This window comes from Patiria miniata, unplaced genomic scaffold (genome assembly GCF_015706575.1).
Source record: "Patiria miniata isolate m_02_andy unplaced genomic scaffold, ASM1570657v1 HiC_scaffold_20, whole genome shotgun sequence".
Classification (NCBI taxonomy): Eukaryota; Metazoa; Echinodermata; class Asteroidea; order Valvatida; family Asterinidae; genus Patiria; species Patiria miniata.
In genome coordinates this window covers 41409364-41428645 of record NW_024037059.1, presented here as the reverse complement: position 1 = coordinate 41428645, position 19282 = coordinate 41409364, and the positions used below count along the sequence as shown (strand labels likewise).

Here is a 19282-nt window from a genome sequence, read left to right as displayed (position 1 = left end):
AGAGGCCACATAAAGCTTATTCTCGACCATAACCCAATCTAAAAACACGTTAAAATTGTGCAGCAGCAGGATTCCAGTCAAACCAGTGAGTTTGGCGGTTTTGAGACATCATCTTTCATTGAAAAAAAAACTTTTTCATTTTGCCGACGCGCATGGCTACGGCGATGCGCGCGCATACCAGAAACTGGAGACTTTTTTTTTTTGGCCTTAAGAATGTTTTGTATGCCATAACTTACATCATTTTCTTTAACAAGTGAAGCACGGCAGCATTTTGCAGCATGGCATTTTGCGTACGCACAACACACACAGAATTAACATCATTTCGGTAAGCTACCCATGATGCTTTGCAACATCTGCGTTTCTTCCACAAGTTTCCGCGAAAGAGATAAGCGGTCACCAGTGCCCCCGGACCAGGCCAAGGGCACCAGCCAACACCGATCTCCGATACCTACCCTGACCATGATGCTTTGGTCCCGGCTAGTCTGGTCTCTGCTGGGGGATCTGGTCACGGCCTCTCGGAGCTCAGCAAGCCTGCTGCGTCCCTTGACTGGGGCGTCCAACGACGAGCCGTTCACAATAACATCTGTGATTGGTTAAAAAAAAAAAAAAAATGGCACATTTATTAGGATCAAGGATTACTGATACCTCAATAACAACAGGGAAAGGGGTTCAAGGTAGAGTATATCAGTTGTAATTTGTGCTCTATGTTCGTTTGAAGCAACAAAAGTGCTCAAAATCTAAAGAAGTGAGCTTAACAACTAACCTGATGAAGATTTAGCTCAGTGAATGGTGCGTATTCCGAGAAAACAATATTCTAGGATCTCGATTTCAATTCAAAAGTTGCTGAGTCATGTTTTGAATTGCGCCCGACATCAGCACTTTCCGAATTTTAAGAGTGGAAACTTTACCAAAACACCATTTTTTTTCTTTCTTTCACATTCTTCTGCTTTGTAGAATTACAGCTCGTAAACAAACCTAGCAAATTAGCCTCCCCCACACGAGATCACAATGTTAATGAGGAATACAGATGCATACGTGTACATGTTGAGATGATGTACTTTAAACAAGTCCAAGTATGAAGGCACCCTGTCAAGTGGGTGAACTGCGCACAAGAAACAATCAATCAATTGGTCGGATACGCTGCGGTGCATTGGTTCAATGGGAAAGTCCAAACCCTGTTAATTATCATTAAGTATCTTCTACGTGTACAATGTACGTTACAAGGGGGGGTTGTTGCTGGGGGAATGCAATGTGGGTTTGGGAGCCATTATTAAAAAGTCTCGTTTCCTGGAACCTTCATAAAAATTCTCCTGTGACCTTTATTTTTTTAAATTTAATTGAACAATTTATTATTATGTTTAATCATTCATATCTTTAGTTTATTTACTTAAAAATATGCATACGGTACTTATGCATGTTATCCATAATCTATTGACCTTTTGCATTCAGCAACCATCTTTGTGGTATATGAATGATACTCATGTGTACACCTATTGAAGAATGAGAATGCAGCTCACAGAATCTATTAATACAGTATACCCCTACTGGAAACCATTTCATGATTGAGCCGAACAAACATTTCTCCTGACAAGTCCATAAGTACACATGTAGTGATGTTCCTTTTATCACTCTTCAAAAACACTGAAGTATTCAATCAAACATGAAATTAAAACCCCCCCCCCAAAAAAATGGTAATTATAAATTAAAAACATACAAAACATGCCATTAGGAAGACCCCCCCCCCCCAGGAAATTTCAAGCTTCAGGTCCCATAAGACTTTATACAGTGTTCTTCCCTTGCATTTATAAGTGTAAAGTGCAAAAAAAAGAAAATCGGCTGACCAAAGGAAAAGTCGCAAGCCTAAGAGGAAATGTGCTTTCTGTTTCTAACATGAGGCAACACATCGGTCTTTTAATTGGCTTCTGCTAACTATGCAAACTTCATGTAGACAGATAGCTGTCAAGATAAGATAACTTGTTAAATTTCCAGTGCTCAGACACCTGGGAACTTTGCCGGCAGCGCCACTGACAGCAATCCCGCGATAATGTCAAAGCCTGTTAGTGCTCCATTTCGAAGCTATTATCCCACACATTTGCTATGCAGGGTTCTAGGTCTTGCCAAATGTCATGTTCTTCACATTTCGTCTTTTTCTTCACAGCAGACAAGCCAAAATGTCAAGATGTCTGCGAGGGATGGCGACAGAAATAACCGCACTCTTGACAAAAGACGTCACTGATGTATATTTACTAAAAAATGTACCAAGATATATTTTTAATGGAGGCCACACAATATGAAGAATTATGTCTTTAACTGATATACTAATATAGAAAGACATTTAATACAACTAAACAATGATTTCCATGTTCAATGTATTTTCTTTCTTAAAAAAGAGGGTATAAAACTTTTTCATTTCATTCCACTACTGTTGGAATGCAACTTTATGTGCATTTACAAAGGGCCACTTGCTCAATTTTGTACAAAAATTGTGGATTTGTCCACGGTTAGTCTCCTGTGAAAATCTAACAATAAAGTTGTATGCTATATCTAACAGATGGTTGTTCGTCCTAAAGAAACGTCCAGAATTTAGAAGCAAAAAAACTATGAAAAATTAAAAAATTAAAAAAGAGAAAAAAATACAATAGTTAAAAAAAGACACATGTGGACACCACCTGCTTTGCAAAAACAATCACAATCATAATTTTTGTTTCAAATATTTTTTGCCTTTTTTTGGCTAAACCAACAAGATGTGACTGACCATCCATGTCGTTTTTTTTTTACCCATATATTTACACATACCTTCATGATTTATAAAATTCACATGGTCTAGTGACGCTTGGAGTATTCACAGATGCGACCGACAAGATGACTGATAAACGAGACCTGCAGCTCACACCAAACCCTGACAAAGTTCACAATTTTGTTTTTCTTTTTTAGATTTTGGCATTTCCAAATTCTTTAGAAAAACCTCAGGAATTTGCTGTTAAAACCCCCAAAACTAACTTTGTGAAAACAGTCCGACAAAGTCGGATATAGGCTAAGATCTTTCGGACTTATTATTAAAATGAATGGCAATGATACTATATAAAGTATCCCCAAAGGTAGAATAAGAAGACAAACTGTAACTTCAACTATGGCATTGGTTATTTTGGGCAAAATACTAATTTATTTTACAATACTGCAATGGTTAAGCATTTGACCTTGAGTTCTACTTTTCTACCTATTCTTTTTTTGGGGGAAAAAAAAAGTAGGCCCATACAAATTGATCAGTTAACTGCTGCCTGCACTTTTTTTAATAGCTAAATAGTAACCTTAAGCTTAAACGTTAAAACTTCTACCAGTAAAAAAAATATTGTTGAACTTTTGTCTTACTGCAAGTTTTGGCACATATTTCACAGGACTACATGTACAGTACATGTACGTATGTCAATTAAAAAATAAAAGGAAAGTTTATTTCATGGCAGGATGCTGTTTAGCAAAGTTTGTTTTGTCTAAAAGTACATGTTGGTATCACGGTAATGCAAGCCAAGAAATATAACTTCCATTTATAAAACAGTGGCCCAAACCTAACTATTTTGTTCAAAAAAACTTCACACTCACTGAAAAGTCAATATTTTTCAAATTTTTCAAGACAATAAGTTTTTTTGAGTGTGTGAGTCAGAATTCCTGAAACAAAATCTACATTTTCCCTTTTTTCAAAGTTGAGCACATCCATGTAGAACCACGAACAGTTTACACGGTTCTCTTCCTAAAATCAACAATGCCTTAGACAGAATTCCAAAATCAATCATGTCTTTCTCTCAACTGCAAGCAAAATCAAACATTTACAAACACTCTTCGCATCTCGATCCCTTCCATATAATAACAGCAAGACTTGCAATATACATGTATCCCCTCTGAGAAATACCCAACCCCCTGCAGTCCGGAATGGTTTGCCCCTCATTACTATGCACAGCCGGTGGTGGGCGCGTGGCATCTTGCTGTGGCCTCTCTCATTAGTTATTCATGTAATTAGTCCCGGGCACCATGCCTGGCACGCGCCACTCTGCGCTCTCCATCCCCCAATCTATGTACACACACACACTATAAACTCACCCACACAAGGTTGGCAATCTTTTCATCAAACTGTGCACAAAGTGGTTTGGTGTACCGTACATGTATTGTGCCTTGGTATTGTGCACAGTACATAAATATCACACAGACTCTGAATATTGATAAGTTTCTTTGTTGAGCAATGTGGGGCCAACAATAAAATAATTCGCTCACTCTGGCATGCACATGCACAGCAATATTTTTACAAGGCAGGAAAAAAATGTCAAATTTGCAGTGAACTTTTACAAGACAACGTTAATATCATAAAAGTGAAACAAACTTTACCAAAAAGTTTACGATTTATACAAATAAGACATTAATTTTGTTCTAAAGTGGTTCTGAGTAAAAACAACAATGTTAGGGACTCTTTCAATAATGTCAAACTAATAAAAACAAAAAAGGAAAACATGACTTTGATCAGAAAACTTGATAAAAAAATGAAAGCAATAAATTAACGAAATATTTTTTATTGGACTTTTTTTTCTGATGTTGATAAATTTTTCAGAAGCTCAACATATTGCTCTTTATACTTTAATCCTGTTTGCAGAAACAACAACCATCCCCAAGAGAAAAAAAAATCATTTGAAGGAACTATTATAAAGAGATTTAAAAGTTTGTGTAAAAGGTGAAAATTGGAATTGCCTTGATTGTTTTAAAAAGAATTGAAGAACGAAAAATTTGTCTGAAAATGAACACAAATATAATCCCCAAATGCAAATTACATGCAAAATGCACAATGCAAAAGAATAACTGCAAATAGAATGTTGCCAATATATCTTTTGTTGTCCACCAGCCAATGTCATTTCATACATCATGCAGATTCCCAATCCATGGTTGTGGGGACAGCAAGGCCAAACTAAATTACTCCAGACCTTGGGAGCAACTGCATTTAACTCTCCAAAGACACTTGTTTTCCCGTGTTTAACGAGTGCCAATGAATTTGCGTTCTACAGTGCACATTTTCATGTATTGATCGCCAGTCGCGGCTCGAAACTTCCAAGGGCTTGAAATTGGCGGCGACGATGGGAAATATAAAAGACTTTGTACTGTTGGCAGGAAGATAGGATACTACATGTAACTCGCCTTCTTTGGTACATGTAATTACTTGGCAAGTTTTGAGTTTCGCGGAGTAAGTAACGGGTACGACCGGCGGCGGAAATGAGGAAATCAATCCATGTGAACAGATGGAGAAGGGACTGAGCTGAAGGCGAAAAAAACAAAATTAATCTGCTCAGTGTTTGTTGCGCATTGTTTCATATCTATCTAATAAAGGCAGTCAATTTCATAGTGAAAGAGTTCCCCATTTAAGTCCATTTAAGTTTAGGAAATTCATTTTATAATTAAATTATTGGAAGTCTAGCACACCAGCTTCTGAAAATAAACCAGTGAAAAGTTAGTACATTCTGAAAATAATTACGAACTTAAAAAAAAAAATTCAATTGAACCAATTCAACACAATCTGAAGTGTTTATGGAAGTAATAATTTTGTATACATGCAAATCAAAAGATTGATAAACTAAATAATAAAAAATAAAAAGACTAAGATTCCTAAGTATCTCAAACAACCTTGAAATTAGAAATACTGGACTTCCAACACCAAACCCATAGTGACAAACAATGGGCAAACTCTGATAGGTAAACAATTTCCCTCCCCCCCCCCCTCCCAACCAAGCAACACTGAATGCCTGCAGAGCTCCCCCAACCACGCACCGCATAATTATTCAAATGAGCCGGCTAAGTGGGGACGTATTGTTTGTCATCACGGTTACCATTAAATCACCCCCCAATCACCCGTGCCCATCCACACGCACACAACTCACACACAGCACAAGGCAATAACCCTGACACAGACGCACTGATATTCACCGATATTAATATAAAAAATTATGCCGTTCATGAACACCATATTTTCTCTGCCAGTGCATAGCAAATCACTTATTTTGTTACTGAAAATTCATTGAAAGAGAAATAATCCTCCAGCAATTAAAATTATCTGATTCATTCACGAAGGTGAGATTGCAAGCTGAAAGGTCAAAAGAAATTTCAAAAAAAATCCTCCTTTATGTCGTGTTCCATCTTCTCCGCTCGCTCCTACACCGTGCATGAATTGCCCAAGTCTGCTCTATCAAAGTTCATGCCAACACACCACACACACACTGTGCGCAAACAACTCCCACGGAACCCAAAGAAAAAAGTAGTTACTAGTGATGCTGCGCCGAGTAGCCATATTGGAAAGACAGAAACTTGGTCACGGAGTGCCACACTCCATCGCCGTACGGCAACTCTCCCGCGACATCACAGCTTGAAAATAATCTGAAATTCCCCCCTACCCACTAGGCCAGCCCTGGGTGATGTTCTGGGTCCCCATCGGGGGCGGCTCTGGGGTAAACTAGGGCTTATTTCACTTAAATGTCCAGTGTAACTTTGATGTAGTCTGACAAACATGGCAGCCTGGTTGTCAAAGTGGCAACAACAACAAAAGCCACCTGCTCATATAAAACTCTCAAATTTTCATATCTAAACGGACTTTCCCCTTTCCAAAACAATACCAAGTTGTTGTCCACGTCCCTACAGTCCAGGGGAATGCTTTCAGAGTTGGAAATAATGCAGGTAGAGTTTTGTGGTGAGGCCATTCCAAAGCTACTGGTACTTGTGCCACTTCTCTCTCCAACCACCGACTCAACGCACGCTACGCACACACCCCAGCCATAGTTCACTTTTTATGCGCATCATCGTCAGACCGTGGACTTTCCACACACACACCCAGAGAGCAAAAGAAATCATCTCAAATTGCCACACACTAAACTAGGAAAAGTTGCCTACCTTCTTCTAAATCATCCACACATGAATGCTACAGCTTATGAGAGCATCCCAAGTACAGCAGTATTCCAAGAGGAGTCCAGAGAAAGATGGCCAGAAAAATCCACACACGCACGCACAGTTTAATTTCTTTTTCAGCCAAGAATAAAAAAAAATCCCGAATGAAGTTTACAGTCCGACCGCGCATACGTCAGCACTAGTGCCACTACGCTGTTACTCGTACGCCGCTCAGTGACACTAGTACTAGTGTAGATAGTATGCCTTTCCCACTAGCCAACTTTCATTGGCCCTTTCTTTATGAGGCTCGGGGCCCGCTCAACAAAGACGCAGTGCTGTTTACTATGCACAACATCTGCGTAATAATAAAACAAGCCCACAGTCAAAAGAATCGCTGAGATAATAAACTTAATAGTAATATAACTGAGTTTGGACTGCAGCACTGGGATTAGAGGGGGGTTAGTCTGTGTGTCGATGGGAGGAGCAGATGGCTATATTTACGTGGCACTCGCAACATAATTAAATTAGTTTATTAGCATAATAATAGCGGGCAGAGAAACTAACTCCGCTGTCAAAACTTGGGAGGATGAGAAGTCGGGAGGTTTTCTCTTTTGTTGAGTTTTAGTCTTTGTGCTACTGGAGTAAGTTTCTTTGTTCAACTTTTCTTTGTTACGAAAAACTGTCCATTTGTACACGGTTGAGTAATTTTTTCTACGTTAAGAGAGTAAAATACAGAAATAGAATTTCAACTTTTTAACAAGAAACATGAGTCCTGCGAAAAAAAAATCGGCAAGTTACATCCTGGTGGTTAACGTTAATTATGGTACTATTTTTCTGGTTTATTTTTCTCTGGAAAAGCTTTTCCAAAATTTACATTTAAATATTTTGACGAACTGTACAGAACAATGAAAATTGAGCTTGAATTTCTTTATGACTTAACTTTACAACAAAACTTTAAAAGTTTAAATGTTTTTCATGGAATAATTACACAAGCCAATGACATTACAGTACTGATACGTCACTGGTCTTACATACCCACGTAAAACAAAAATTCATTCACGAACCAAAATAATGGGCACTGCTTTTGGAAGGCTAATTGACATTTGACATGCCAACGTGTCAGGTGGCAATATTATCAGTTGGCTATGTCTGAAATTACTTATATCAAGATAGCACTGGTGGTAATAAGGATACAATTTCTGTCATGAGTTGCGTAGGTGTTTTCAAAGTGCATAGTTTTTATTGTACACAGTTTTGTGTGTGTGTTTGGGGAGGGGATTACTTTGGTATTTAGTTTGGTATAAAAACAAAATTGACTTTTTAAGGTATAAGTGCTCAACGAGAATTCTATAAAATATTTCTCAAGTAACTTTGTCCCAAAAGTTATATTTGTTTAACAGCAAAGGTTTAGATTTACATATTTAATGTACATACATGTACATACATATTTAATATTTACATGAACTTTTATTGTTCACGGTAAACGTTTTCTGATTTACATTATTTCACTTGAAAACCATCTCTTTTTGTAGTCTATGGAACAGTCGCTTGAATAGTCGCTTGTACGCAAGCATCTATGATATTCGAGCAGATTCGGTAAATAATTATGCAAAACAAGACTGCATCTTGACCTCGAGATTCTGACCATTCAACGAGAGCCTTCTATCGGGTCTTTGGTAACCGGTTGTTGTACTACAAAAGCATGGCAGCCAAATTGACTAAGCTTTGGCCAAAGTTCTGATTGAAATGATGGCACAATTTCTGAAGTCGACTCCGATTAGACTCCGATATATCAGACATTCGTACCGTGGCTCTGCACATGTGAATGACTGATACTCAGACTGATCTTTTTTTTGGGGGGGGGGCAGTAAACTCTGTCTCTAAAAACAGTGAAAAAAGCACCCGCATACAATGCTGATTTTACGAAAACCTACATGAACTTTTCTGTAACTACTGTAAAAGTTAAGTGCATTTTCTTTACGCGCACTCATGGAAAAGTACTGGCCAACACCAATTAGTTCCTCTGCCGTCTCTGCATTTTTATCAAAAACTTACTAACAGATCAGAGCGACATCTCTGACTTTTCAATCTTTTGTGCAGTCAAATTGTTAACCACTGGTCTTAAATAAGCAATATAACCATTTGGACATGAATTAAAAATGTGGTTCAAACTAAATCCGTATTAACTGCACTGAGTTTGGACCTCATTAATATGAATGAGTAAGCTAAGTGATTAAGAGTTCAGCAAAAACCCTGATTTATGTTTTTATTGACCCACAGGATAGGTTTTTTAATTACTGAGCTCAGTTGTGTCCCCTCAATGCTCAAGAGCCTTTTGTTGATTTTGGCGACCCCTGGGACCGTGATGGTACGGTCCAGTTGTGGAATATCAATCAGCAGAGGCAAGCTTAATGAGATGGGGTCTAATCAGGCATGGATTGTTCCATAAAAAAAAAATCAAGAAACAGGTGGAAACTGGGTTGTTGAGAGAAATCAAGAACCCAGAATTTACACAAGTTCACTGTTTTTATTTTGCAGTCCAAAACTGTGCATGCAGTATAATGAGCAGGTTCAGGTAATAAACCAAATTAAACAAGAAATTGATTCGATACGCAATTAGGTAATGACCAATGGCCCTAAAAATAATATTAAAAAACGTGTGAAACATGCCAAAAGAAAGAAGGGGAAAAAAGTTTAATTAAGCAAATATAATCCTGGTATTTACAAAAAAAGGATTTCCCCTTCTCTGCCACCCTATCTCATTAAGAACAACAAACAGTAAAGATGAACAAGAGAAAAAGAAAGAGGGAAAAAATAAATAAAAACTCAACAATCACAATACACGTAGCTGTTTCATCAAAGCCACAACGAAACAGGTGGGAAAACGAAGGACAACTTCGAAAGGAATAAATTATTTCGGTGTGTTTTTTGCTTGCAATTGACTCATACAATTTTAAGCGATGCAGTATTTTCATTAATGCCAACAAGAGATGGCCGACCTCGTTGTTAATTGACAAACATCTTGTGTGAAGGGCGTCTTCATTTTTGTAAAGGCCTCAAACAGAGTGAAGTGTTTTCATTTAAGATTGGCGAAAGTCAATTAATGGAGAAGCACGCTGCTTTAGGGCTGTCTTGTAATTGGTAAAATTTCTTCAGACTATTTTCCAAAGAACCTCTACCTAACCATCATTTAAACCATTTAAATCCTTGAGTGTCAACAAAACTATTTCTATTTTTTTATTGTTTAAGCTCAAATTCTGAAGCAGGATGTTTCAAAACTATCGGAAGTTCCATCTTATCTGATACTTCACTTTTAATGAAATTATGAAAGCCTTTTAACTGTTCTTGTTATTACACCCCAAGAGTCAAGTGGCATCCAGCCCCCCCCCCCCCCCCCACCAACTCTTGTTATTTTTTTTTTTAAAGCTCCTGGTCTCTCCTGCCCCCCCCCCCTCCAAATTTTTTTACAAGAAATGGCCACTGTTGATTGCAGCTACAATGGTTACGTTTAAGAGAACTTCAAGTGATTGTAAATTGAAAGAATGGCTTAGTTTCATTTTCTTCGCAATGAACAGATGACACATCCATGTTCTTTAGTATATATTTATCTCTTCATTTTAATATTTTGATCCTTGGAAAAAATTAAAATACAAAAAAAAATAACTACCGGTACCACTCCAAATACCAGCATTTGACATTATGCCTATCCATCCCCTGAACCCTATTAAAAATACACATTAGACATCTAAAAGGGTTTAAAGTTCTAACAAAATATCTTGAAAAAAATACTGTTCTGCAATCCAAATGAACTGCAGACCCAAAACAAATACAGGAAACAAGTTTTATTTCACAAGTGGCCCATAAGCAAAATTTCACCACGGTATAAAAAAAAAATCACAGGCAGGGAAAAGCCATTGACTTTTGCCATTTTGTTCCCTAATAGAATTTGGCAAGTGGTGGTCTAGGTTTTCTTGTGGATGCCGGCCTGATTGTGTGTACGTGTGCACAGTGCATGTATACAAGACGTACATCCAGGGTGCATGGTGCCCTGTGTACAATGGATGTACCGAGACCCGTCTATTCATTGCTTTGTGTGGGATACAAAAAATGGAGATGAAATGTCACACAAGCACCATTTTAAAGGATGACAGCACTGTGTTTGCATTCTTGGGGTTCTTGCTTTCGAAACTAAATATTTGCAGGAAAATACTTTTGTAGAGATTTGTTCAGTGGCTCGTATAATATAAACTAACACTGATAAATGGGTCATTCTATAAATTTGGGGTCCATTTTGTTTTCCTGTCTGTTACATCTGACGTCTATGATTTTATAATTCTGATGTACTCCTTAATGCAGTCGTACTCCAAGAGTGATTACGAAAAATAAACTACCCACCCAACAAACAGAAAAATTGTTTGAAGTCATTCTGAATGATGCTTGAATGGTAAATCACCAAAGAACCAAGATAACAGGGACAGAAAAAATCATACTTTTGACCCTAAATATATGGCATGACCTAGATATTCTTATTTTGCTAACACATTTCTATGCTGTTTGAATGATTGTGTCCAAACAATTCCTAGAATTTACGAAAGATGGCACAAAATCTATGCATGTGCTTTCCAATGATGGAGAAATTACTACGACCTTTGTTATTTCCAAGATTTGCCTTATTTCCAAAGCACTGCTCAAGGCTTAAACTTTAAACAAAAAAATGAAATAGTAAAGGTCTACAAACGTAGCTGTTGAAGCTGTCAGGGACGGAAAAGTTACCTGAATGTTCGCTGGATAAATGAGCAATGTGTTTTCTCGGTGAACGATTCTCCGAATGTTCGTCAGCTGCCTGCAGAGGGCGAAAAATATGTAATAAAATGATTTAGACCAATGGCGAAGACCTCGTGTGTCATAATACAAAATAAATGACACTTACCAGCAAAGGAAAATATCTACATGTCAATACAAAAAAGACCTTTAATTCGCATACAAGACAATTATCTACATATTTTACATGTTTCCAGAAGATATTTAGGGGACACAAGAAAATTAAATCTTCTTAAAACGTGAATAATGTGAACTGCAAAAATATGCCCACTGAAAAATTAATTTGTTAACACACAAAGTTTTGAAATCAGTTCAACTCAATTCTTATTTCCCAGTAAAGGAAAATTGTTTTGTGTCCAGCTCATACATTATTAGTTATTAATGTTAACAATAAATCTAAGAAAAATCTAACATATCAAATCAACACATCCCAACCTTATTCAAACTGATATCTTATGATTATAAAAAACAACTTAAGGAAATTGACCAATATCACAAATGGCAATTTTCTTACTCTCAAAAGTTTTTAAAATATTTCCTCAGCTGCTAGATGTGAAATAAAAAGTCTCCTAATGTAAACCTATATGTATAAACTGACTATCAAACAAAGAAGCTATCCCTGAACAAGTGCAACCCATTAGTAAATTGAAACCACGGACACCTGTGCATGCTGAGAATCTGGACTATTGACAGATTGTGATCTGACCAATCAGATCACTCAGTAGTGGTTAGGGCAAAGGTCATTTTCATTCATAAAAACAACTGACAGTTTGGCTGTTCTTGTAACAGGATGGGAAGAGGATTTGAATGAAATGGAAGGTTGACCTCTTGTTATGATCTATACCATTTATTATATGTATGCAACATTTAAAAATAAATTGAAATTTTTAATTTCTCAATTTTTCAAAATATGGATCATCTACAATCGTTTATCAATTAACTTAAATTGACTTAAATTCTTTGAATTGGTAAACATTGTATTTTCTTTTCATGTATCTTCGATCTTAATGAACAGTAACATTGAATAAAACACCCTGAAAGTCATTAATGCGCTCAATGTAACTTCCTCAGATCAGACTTTAAGACAGTACAAATGAATTAAAATTGCCTTAACGGCTTCATTTAAAGCAAAAACAATGTACATTTTAGAAAGATCATCCAGGCAAATCTCCTCCCCATGGAAGCAGAACAGCCACTCTCCAAACTCCACTGCACACACAACATGCACCCATTGGGCCCCCACCTATTGTGGAGACATGTGCCATGCCAACTAGCTACTCAGTACACAAAGAAACTTTTGGACAATAGAAGCCCCAACAAACTTTTCCAGTGAACAAAGAAGCATTTTGGGCTGTGGCATCTGGTGAGCCTTTCAGGGCCTGCTGGTTGCAAGAGTCAGGAGCATGGGGCTTCTTGCAGCTTGGATAATTTGCAATAGAATCTTTATCGGAGAGATTTCAATTTACAGCCTGACATGATGACATAGAGTAGCACTCACGACTGTTTTGAAGCGTGAACTGAATTGTACACAATCTTGGTGTTTGTTACCTTAGACTGTGCAATAAAAACCTACTAAGTTCTGGAATTCATTTTATTGCATGTACATTGTACATGTACATGTACTCCACTGAAGCTCATCAACGTGTGCACAGAGTGCCCTAAGTCTCCTTTAATTTTCTTCAAATCTTAAATAAGATCACGTATTTCTTTATTTCTGGAACAAATTAAAGTGACAAAAAGTCAGAAATACTGAACACTGAATAGTAATGATAATGAAATGTACGTATATACATGTATGTATCTGATCCATTAATCCAATTTGTTCATGAAATGTATAGAAAGCAACCTTAAATTAATACTAAAATCTTACTTTTATTATAACTCGTGAACAGTGCATTAAATCTTATACAATAGTGGAAAGTATTGACCATGCACCATATGTCACATACATTGTAATGTGCCTATTACAAAGATGGACTTAAATTGCACACATCTTCATAGGCCTTGCCTAGGACAATATACTATACATAAATATAATTAAACTGTTTTGTAATTTAGGATTTAAAGTTTTCTGTGGAGTGCCATGGCCTGGTGGTCTGGAGCATTCAACTCGTGGTCTATGGGTAATTCTGCAGGTTGTGGGTTCGAGTCCAGCCTGGGGTTGTGGCGCGTGTGCCCCTGGGCAAGGCACTTTGTCACTCATTGCTTCAGCCCACCCAGGAGTAGGCCTAAATGGGCACCAACATGTACAAGGGCAGATATGGTTTTTGTGATTGATTTTAGCGGTTACACCTCTATGTTCCGACACCCCTATGTTCCGACTGCACATATTCCTATTCCTAACCCTAACCGGGAGTAACACAATCTAGGTTGTCGGAACATAGGGGTGTCGGAACATAGAGCAGTCACCATTTTAGCTGCTTTGTGCCAAAATGACTGCATCCAGCTGTATACTCCCCAGGGAGCTGGGATGGTATTAAGAATGTTTCATTGGCCCAATGATCAGGGGTAATAATAATGTAAAGCGCTATGATCTTAGTTACAAGGGCTACATAAGTACCCGTTATTATTATTAGTCTGGATTAAAAAAAAAAAAAAGTGACACAGATGTTTCGTGACTATGCTGATCAATAACCAACTTTGTTCAAAACATACACAGCAGTAACTACACAAGGCCAAACCACAAAGTTGCTATTTCAATGTGTACAGCCTATGCCATGTATGCATGAAAACCTACATGTTATGCATGTGTAGGGTACTTTCAGGTCAATATTGACTCTGATTTGATTTATCTCTTTCCCTCATGTTAAACAAGGAACTAATATCCACTGTTTCAAGGCAAATTAATATTGCTTTTTATGTGCGGTTTGGAACCAAATGAAGTATCTAAATGCACTTCACGTTCGATAGTTTGATGCGTATGGAATGTTGATGCTCATGTTCTTGTTCATACTCATACATTTAGATACATACACGTACACGTACACATACATGTATGTTATAACAGTCTTATATTGCACGCCTGATGCATTAAGATCAGATTGCATTAAATGTGTCGGATTTCTGTTGTTTTGTCTAATTTTAAATCTGTGAAGTATTAGCCCTCTTTGTGGTAATCAACTCTTTCGTCCATTCAAGTACTGGTACATTACAGTATTGTAATAAGACTATACTGTGCACACAATTATCACATTAAAAAATACTGAAAATGAATAAAACTGCTGCAAACTACTTTTGTAGCCTGGTTTTCATTTTGAAAATTCCCAACAAATGACAGTCAAAACCTTTCTTTTTCATGGTCTGAGAAGTTACGTAGTAATTTGTAAAGTTGGTTACAGGTACCCGATCGCGTAATCTGGAACCGGTTCCTGACATCAACGGTCGTGTACTCGGGTACCCGGTTCCGATGCACAGATTAGCATCGTAACGTTAGGCCGTCAGAAAGACTCTGTTCGGACGGAAGCATTAGGCTGTCTTATTTTGTTGATTAAAATATACTGATTGAACAAAAAGTAAAGAAGACCGGTTTACTGTTCTGATTCATTGCTTAACATGCTTAAGATATATCTGGGATCTCTGATGACTAACAGACAAAGCAAAGAAGGCTACATGTAAATCGCTGAGGATGATAGCCTCACGCCTAGGCAAGGAGGAACGGAGGAGAAACAAAGAGTGTTCTTTGTACGGACGTAATTTCCTGTTTCACGCACATTCTTTTCTTTGCTCAGCAAGCAGATTAGGAACATAAGGCCCATTAAAGAAAGTTGCGGATAATCCTGATGCCTGAGGTTGGAAGAAAACGAGAGACAAAAGCTGGGAAAATGTGCTGTGCTGGCAGAACATGTCTCCGCAGTTTATTATTTATGGAGGCCAAAAACACAAATTTCTGTATTGTCAATAATAAATATTGGTGTGTGTGTGTGCATAACTGCATATCATAACTGCATGTTGTAAGGTTTTGTCCTTTGTATTTGTGCAAAAGAATAGATAAATAGTTTTCAGCTTTGAGAGAGGAACTAGCCAGCGGGATTCCCTGATGAAATGGAAATTATCTCTTGAAAATCCAAGAAAATCCAAGAAAATATTTTGTGAACTGGAGATATTAAAATCTTTTGTGAGCAAACAAATAATGTATAAAGTTTACAATTTACATTTCCGATATTTTTTTAAAGATTAATTTCAGTAGCAAACTTTTTCTGCAGAAGTGGGGTTTTTTTGGCCATTTTCAAGTTTTCTTTCAATTTGTCACTCACATTCGTGTCAAATGAACAATTAACATTATTGAAAAACTACCGCCATTAAATTCACAATTATTTTTTCCAATTGCTGGACCAGGTAACCTTGTTTACGGATGCATTCGGGGAGAGTTTTGGCCAGCAGACTAGTGGTATTGGCGGACCAGCATCCATGTTGTAAACGAACAGTGCCATCAAGTTTTCATTTTCATACCAAAACTCAATCAGCACTTTAAAACATCAAGCACTATGCAAACAGGTTGGGGGAAAACCCTTTATTCCTGAAAGTCAAATTGTTGAAACAAAAGTTGGTACAAAAATCACATATGGAATGGCATAAATGCAAACAATGGTGTCCACTCACAGTACAACATAGAAATTTATGATGACATTTTGACAAAACAAATATGCCATATCTTATACACATGTATATCTTTGTGCGCATTTCACGTAACATGCACCACATAAGACCATGCCCTATGAAACTTCAGCATATATATTTCAGTTAAATAATATGTGAAAAACTCCTAAATAGCAAGTCAAGAAATCATTGTTTCATAAAATCCTGTTTTTTGTATTCTGCAAGGTCTCATACATGTACGACCAACCTTCGCTTTTCATTGAAACATATATTCACAACAAAATCCACTTTCACAATATTTTTAAATCGCATCAGAAATAAATGAGAAAACGGGTGAGTTAAATGAAAAAGAAATGCCGGTCCAGAAGTTGTTTTTCTTTAATCAGAGATATCAAATCTGAACACTTAAATAATGGGGAAAAAAGGTTATTTGGCTTGCGGAACTGAATGACGGCCAGACAAATAAAATTTGCGCATTGTGCTGCTGAAATCATTATTTTTAATGAACAATATTCATTCCAGCCATCGGGTATGTAAGTCTATTATAAAGGAACAATGCCTGTCCCTCAGCTGTCTGCAAACATGACAAAGACACACCGTGCACTAATTACTGATTCTTATGAATTTTCCAAGGTTAATTTTGAGTGGTGCATGTCTGTGTGTGTCCTGTGGCTTCTGATGACCTTACCATTAGTCAACAACAGAGGGGGCTATTTAAAGTGACTGGAAAGCTCCATTTGAGGAAATTAAACTTGTGTGCATTTTGCCAAGCTTGTAGGCCTACGCTTTTTGATGAATGTCATTTGATCTGATGATATACCAAACTAAAAAAATTCTGAAGTATGTACATCCACTTTCAGACAAACATTTACCAAAACCTAGAAATCTTCATTATCGTGATTCATGTTTGTGAAGCATAAGGAGCTTTGCATACGGAGCAATAAAAAAGACAACAATTTGAGAAAACAGTTGTCTCAAAAAAAAATTCATCACAATATTTTTTTTTAAATCATTTCCTATTATATTTAGGTTATTATACTCCATTCAACCAACTACAGAATAGATAAATTTCTCGGTAAATAAGAAATTACAATTTCAATACTTCGACAGAACAAATAAAACATCTCAATTAAAGGGAAAATACAACATTTGCAAATGTCAAAAAATAAAACTACCAAATCATTTTGAAATACCTTGCTGGACTGTTAGTGAATGACAGTGTAAAGCATCCTGTGAAATCATGGCACATGGTATACTGTCATTTTCAAGAAAAGTGGTATTTTTGTATCAATTTCCAACGCTGATCGGCCGATCAGCGTTGGAAACAACTGGCTTTTTTTTCAAATACTGGCCCCAATTGACCTTTGCACTTGTTTGCAATCTATTACAAACCTATGAACGGGTACGAGCCAGCTAGACTGGTTCCCTGACCTTACAATTCCCCAATGTATGTAAACTGCTCTGTTTCTTCTTATATGGAGTCAGGGAACCAGACTACAGGAAAATGATTGTTTTTCTTGGTTTTTATAGCATTTTCGAACCCAAAACCTCAAAAAAGTCAGTGTAACTATATTTGCTATATATTTCCAACCCCCCAATTCCACCCATTTCTGAAAATTACAGCAAAAGCAAATGATGTATATTCCCTTTAAATAATCTTTCATATATTTGTCATTTACCTTGCGAAGAATTACGGGGCTTCCAGACTTTGACCGCAGACTGCGACGTGGGGATTGGCTGACCTCTGACCCCTCGATAAGTCGACCCCGTGACCTTGTGTTGTCCTCTCCATTCATGATGGAACTTAAAAAGTTTTGTTTTGCAACCTGCATAGTAGAAGAGAATTGTAAATGAACATTACCTTGTATTTAAATCAAAAAGTTGTTTGTTTGTTTGGGGATTTTGGAGGGGGGAGGGGGCAGGGGAGTGTGATCGTGAAAAATTTCATATATCATATTAAATATTTCTTTTCACTTGGCATGTGCACAAGTGGCCACTAAGATGTAATCAAACAAGGAAAAGAAAACCAAGCATTGTCACGTTGCTACATTCAGATTGCCTAACGCACTATAGTTATACAAAGGACTTATAACACAAAACTTGGTTACATCATAACAACGTGCAGTGCCTTTTGATATATCATACTAAACGTTTTGGAACTTATACGCATGAAGTCACACCACGAACCAAATGGCCAAATGGTCCGTCGTCACACACCTACGTACATGTATGAATGTACATACATCAATCAAAACCAACATGAAATATTCATTCACCACATGAAGGAAATTAGTTAGCAGATTTCAAAACTTTTCCTGATAGTGGTGTGACTTGACACTGTACAATTGTTCCTGGTGTCAATTCCAAAAAGGAAACAAGTGCTGAAGTACATGCACATAATACATGTCCATGTACTTGCAAAAGTACGGTATCTTGCAAAATGTGTGCACATAACTCTTGGAGGCTCAGATTTATGCAATCACATTTAGGCCAAAAAAAAAATGTCTCCGGTTTCTGGTATGCGCGGGCGTCGCCGTAGCCATGCACGTCGGCAAAATGAAAAAGGATTTTTTTTTCAATGAAAGATGATGTCTCAAATCCGCCAAACTCACTGGTTTGACTGGAATTCTGCTGCTTCGCAATTTCAACGTGTTTTTAGATGGGATTATGATCGAGAATAAGCTTTATGTGGCCTCTCTGGACTCCCTTTATTTTTGCACTAAGTTTAGTCGGGCACCATTTGCAGTCATCAGCCGAAATTTGAAGCAAAATTGAAGCAAAAAGTCGGGTAAAAAAAAAAAAAAAAACGCGTCGCCGCACCACTTTTTGGACAAGCTCCATACCAGAAACCGGAGACTTTTTTTTTTTTGGCCTTACAGATATGTACAAAAACAACGGGGAGTACTGATCTGAAACTGCAGTATCTGTCCTGACTGGCACTCACAAACAGGACAACACA

General features: G+C 37.3%; 1 protein-coding gene across 12 annotated transcripts in view; it reads right to left on the bottom strand.

The window, feature by feature from the left end:
• LOC119729257 (myelin transcription factor 1-like) overlaps window positions 1–19282 on the bottom strand; it is a 53415-nt gene that overhangs the window by 30775 nt on the left and 3358 nt on the right. For 11 of the 12 annotated variants that reach the window (XM_038201848.1, XM_038201853.1, XM_038201855.1 and 8 more), the window contains exons 2-4: window positions 18003–18149; window positions 11680–11749; window positions 453–583 (exon numbers count right to left, since the gene is read on the bottom strand). In XM_038201848.1, the coding sequence (XP_038057776.1) occupies window positions 453–583; window positions 11680–11749; window positions 18003–18119 (318 nt within the window). In that variant the 5' untranslated portion in view covers window positions 18120–18149. Of the gene's footprint in view, window positions 1–452; window positions 584–6912; window positions 7278–11679; window positions 11750–18002; window positions 18150–19282 lie in introns of those variants that run through there. The other variant, XM_038201858.1, reaches the window with a different exon arrangement.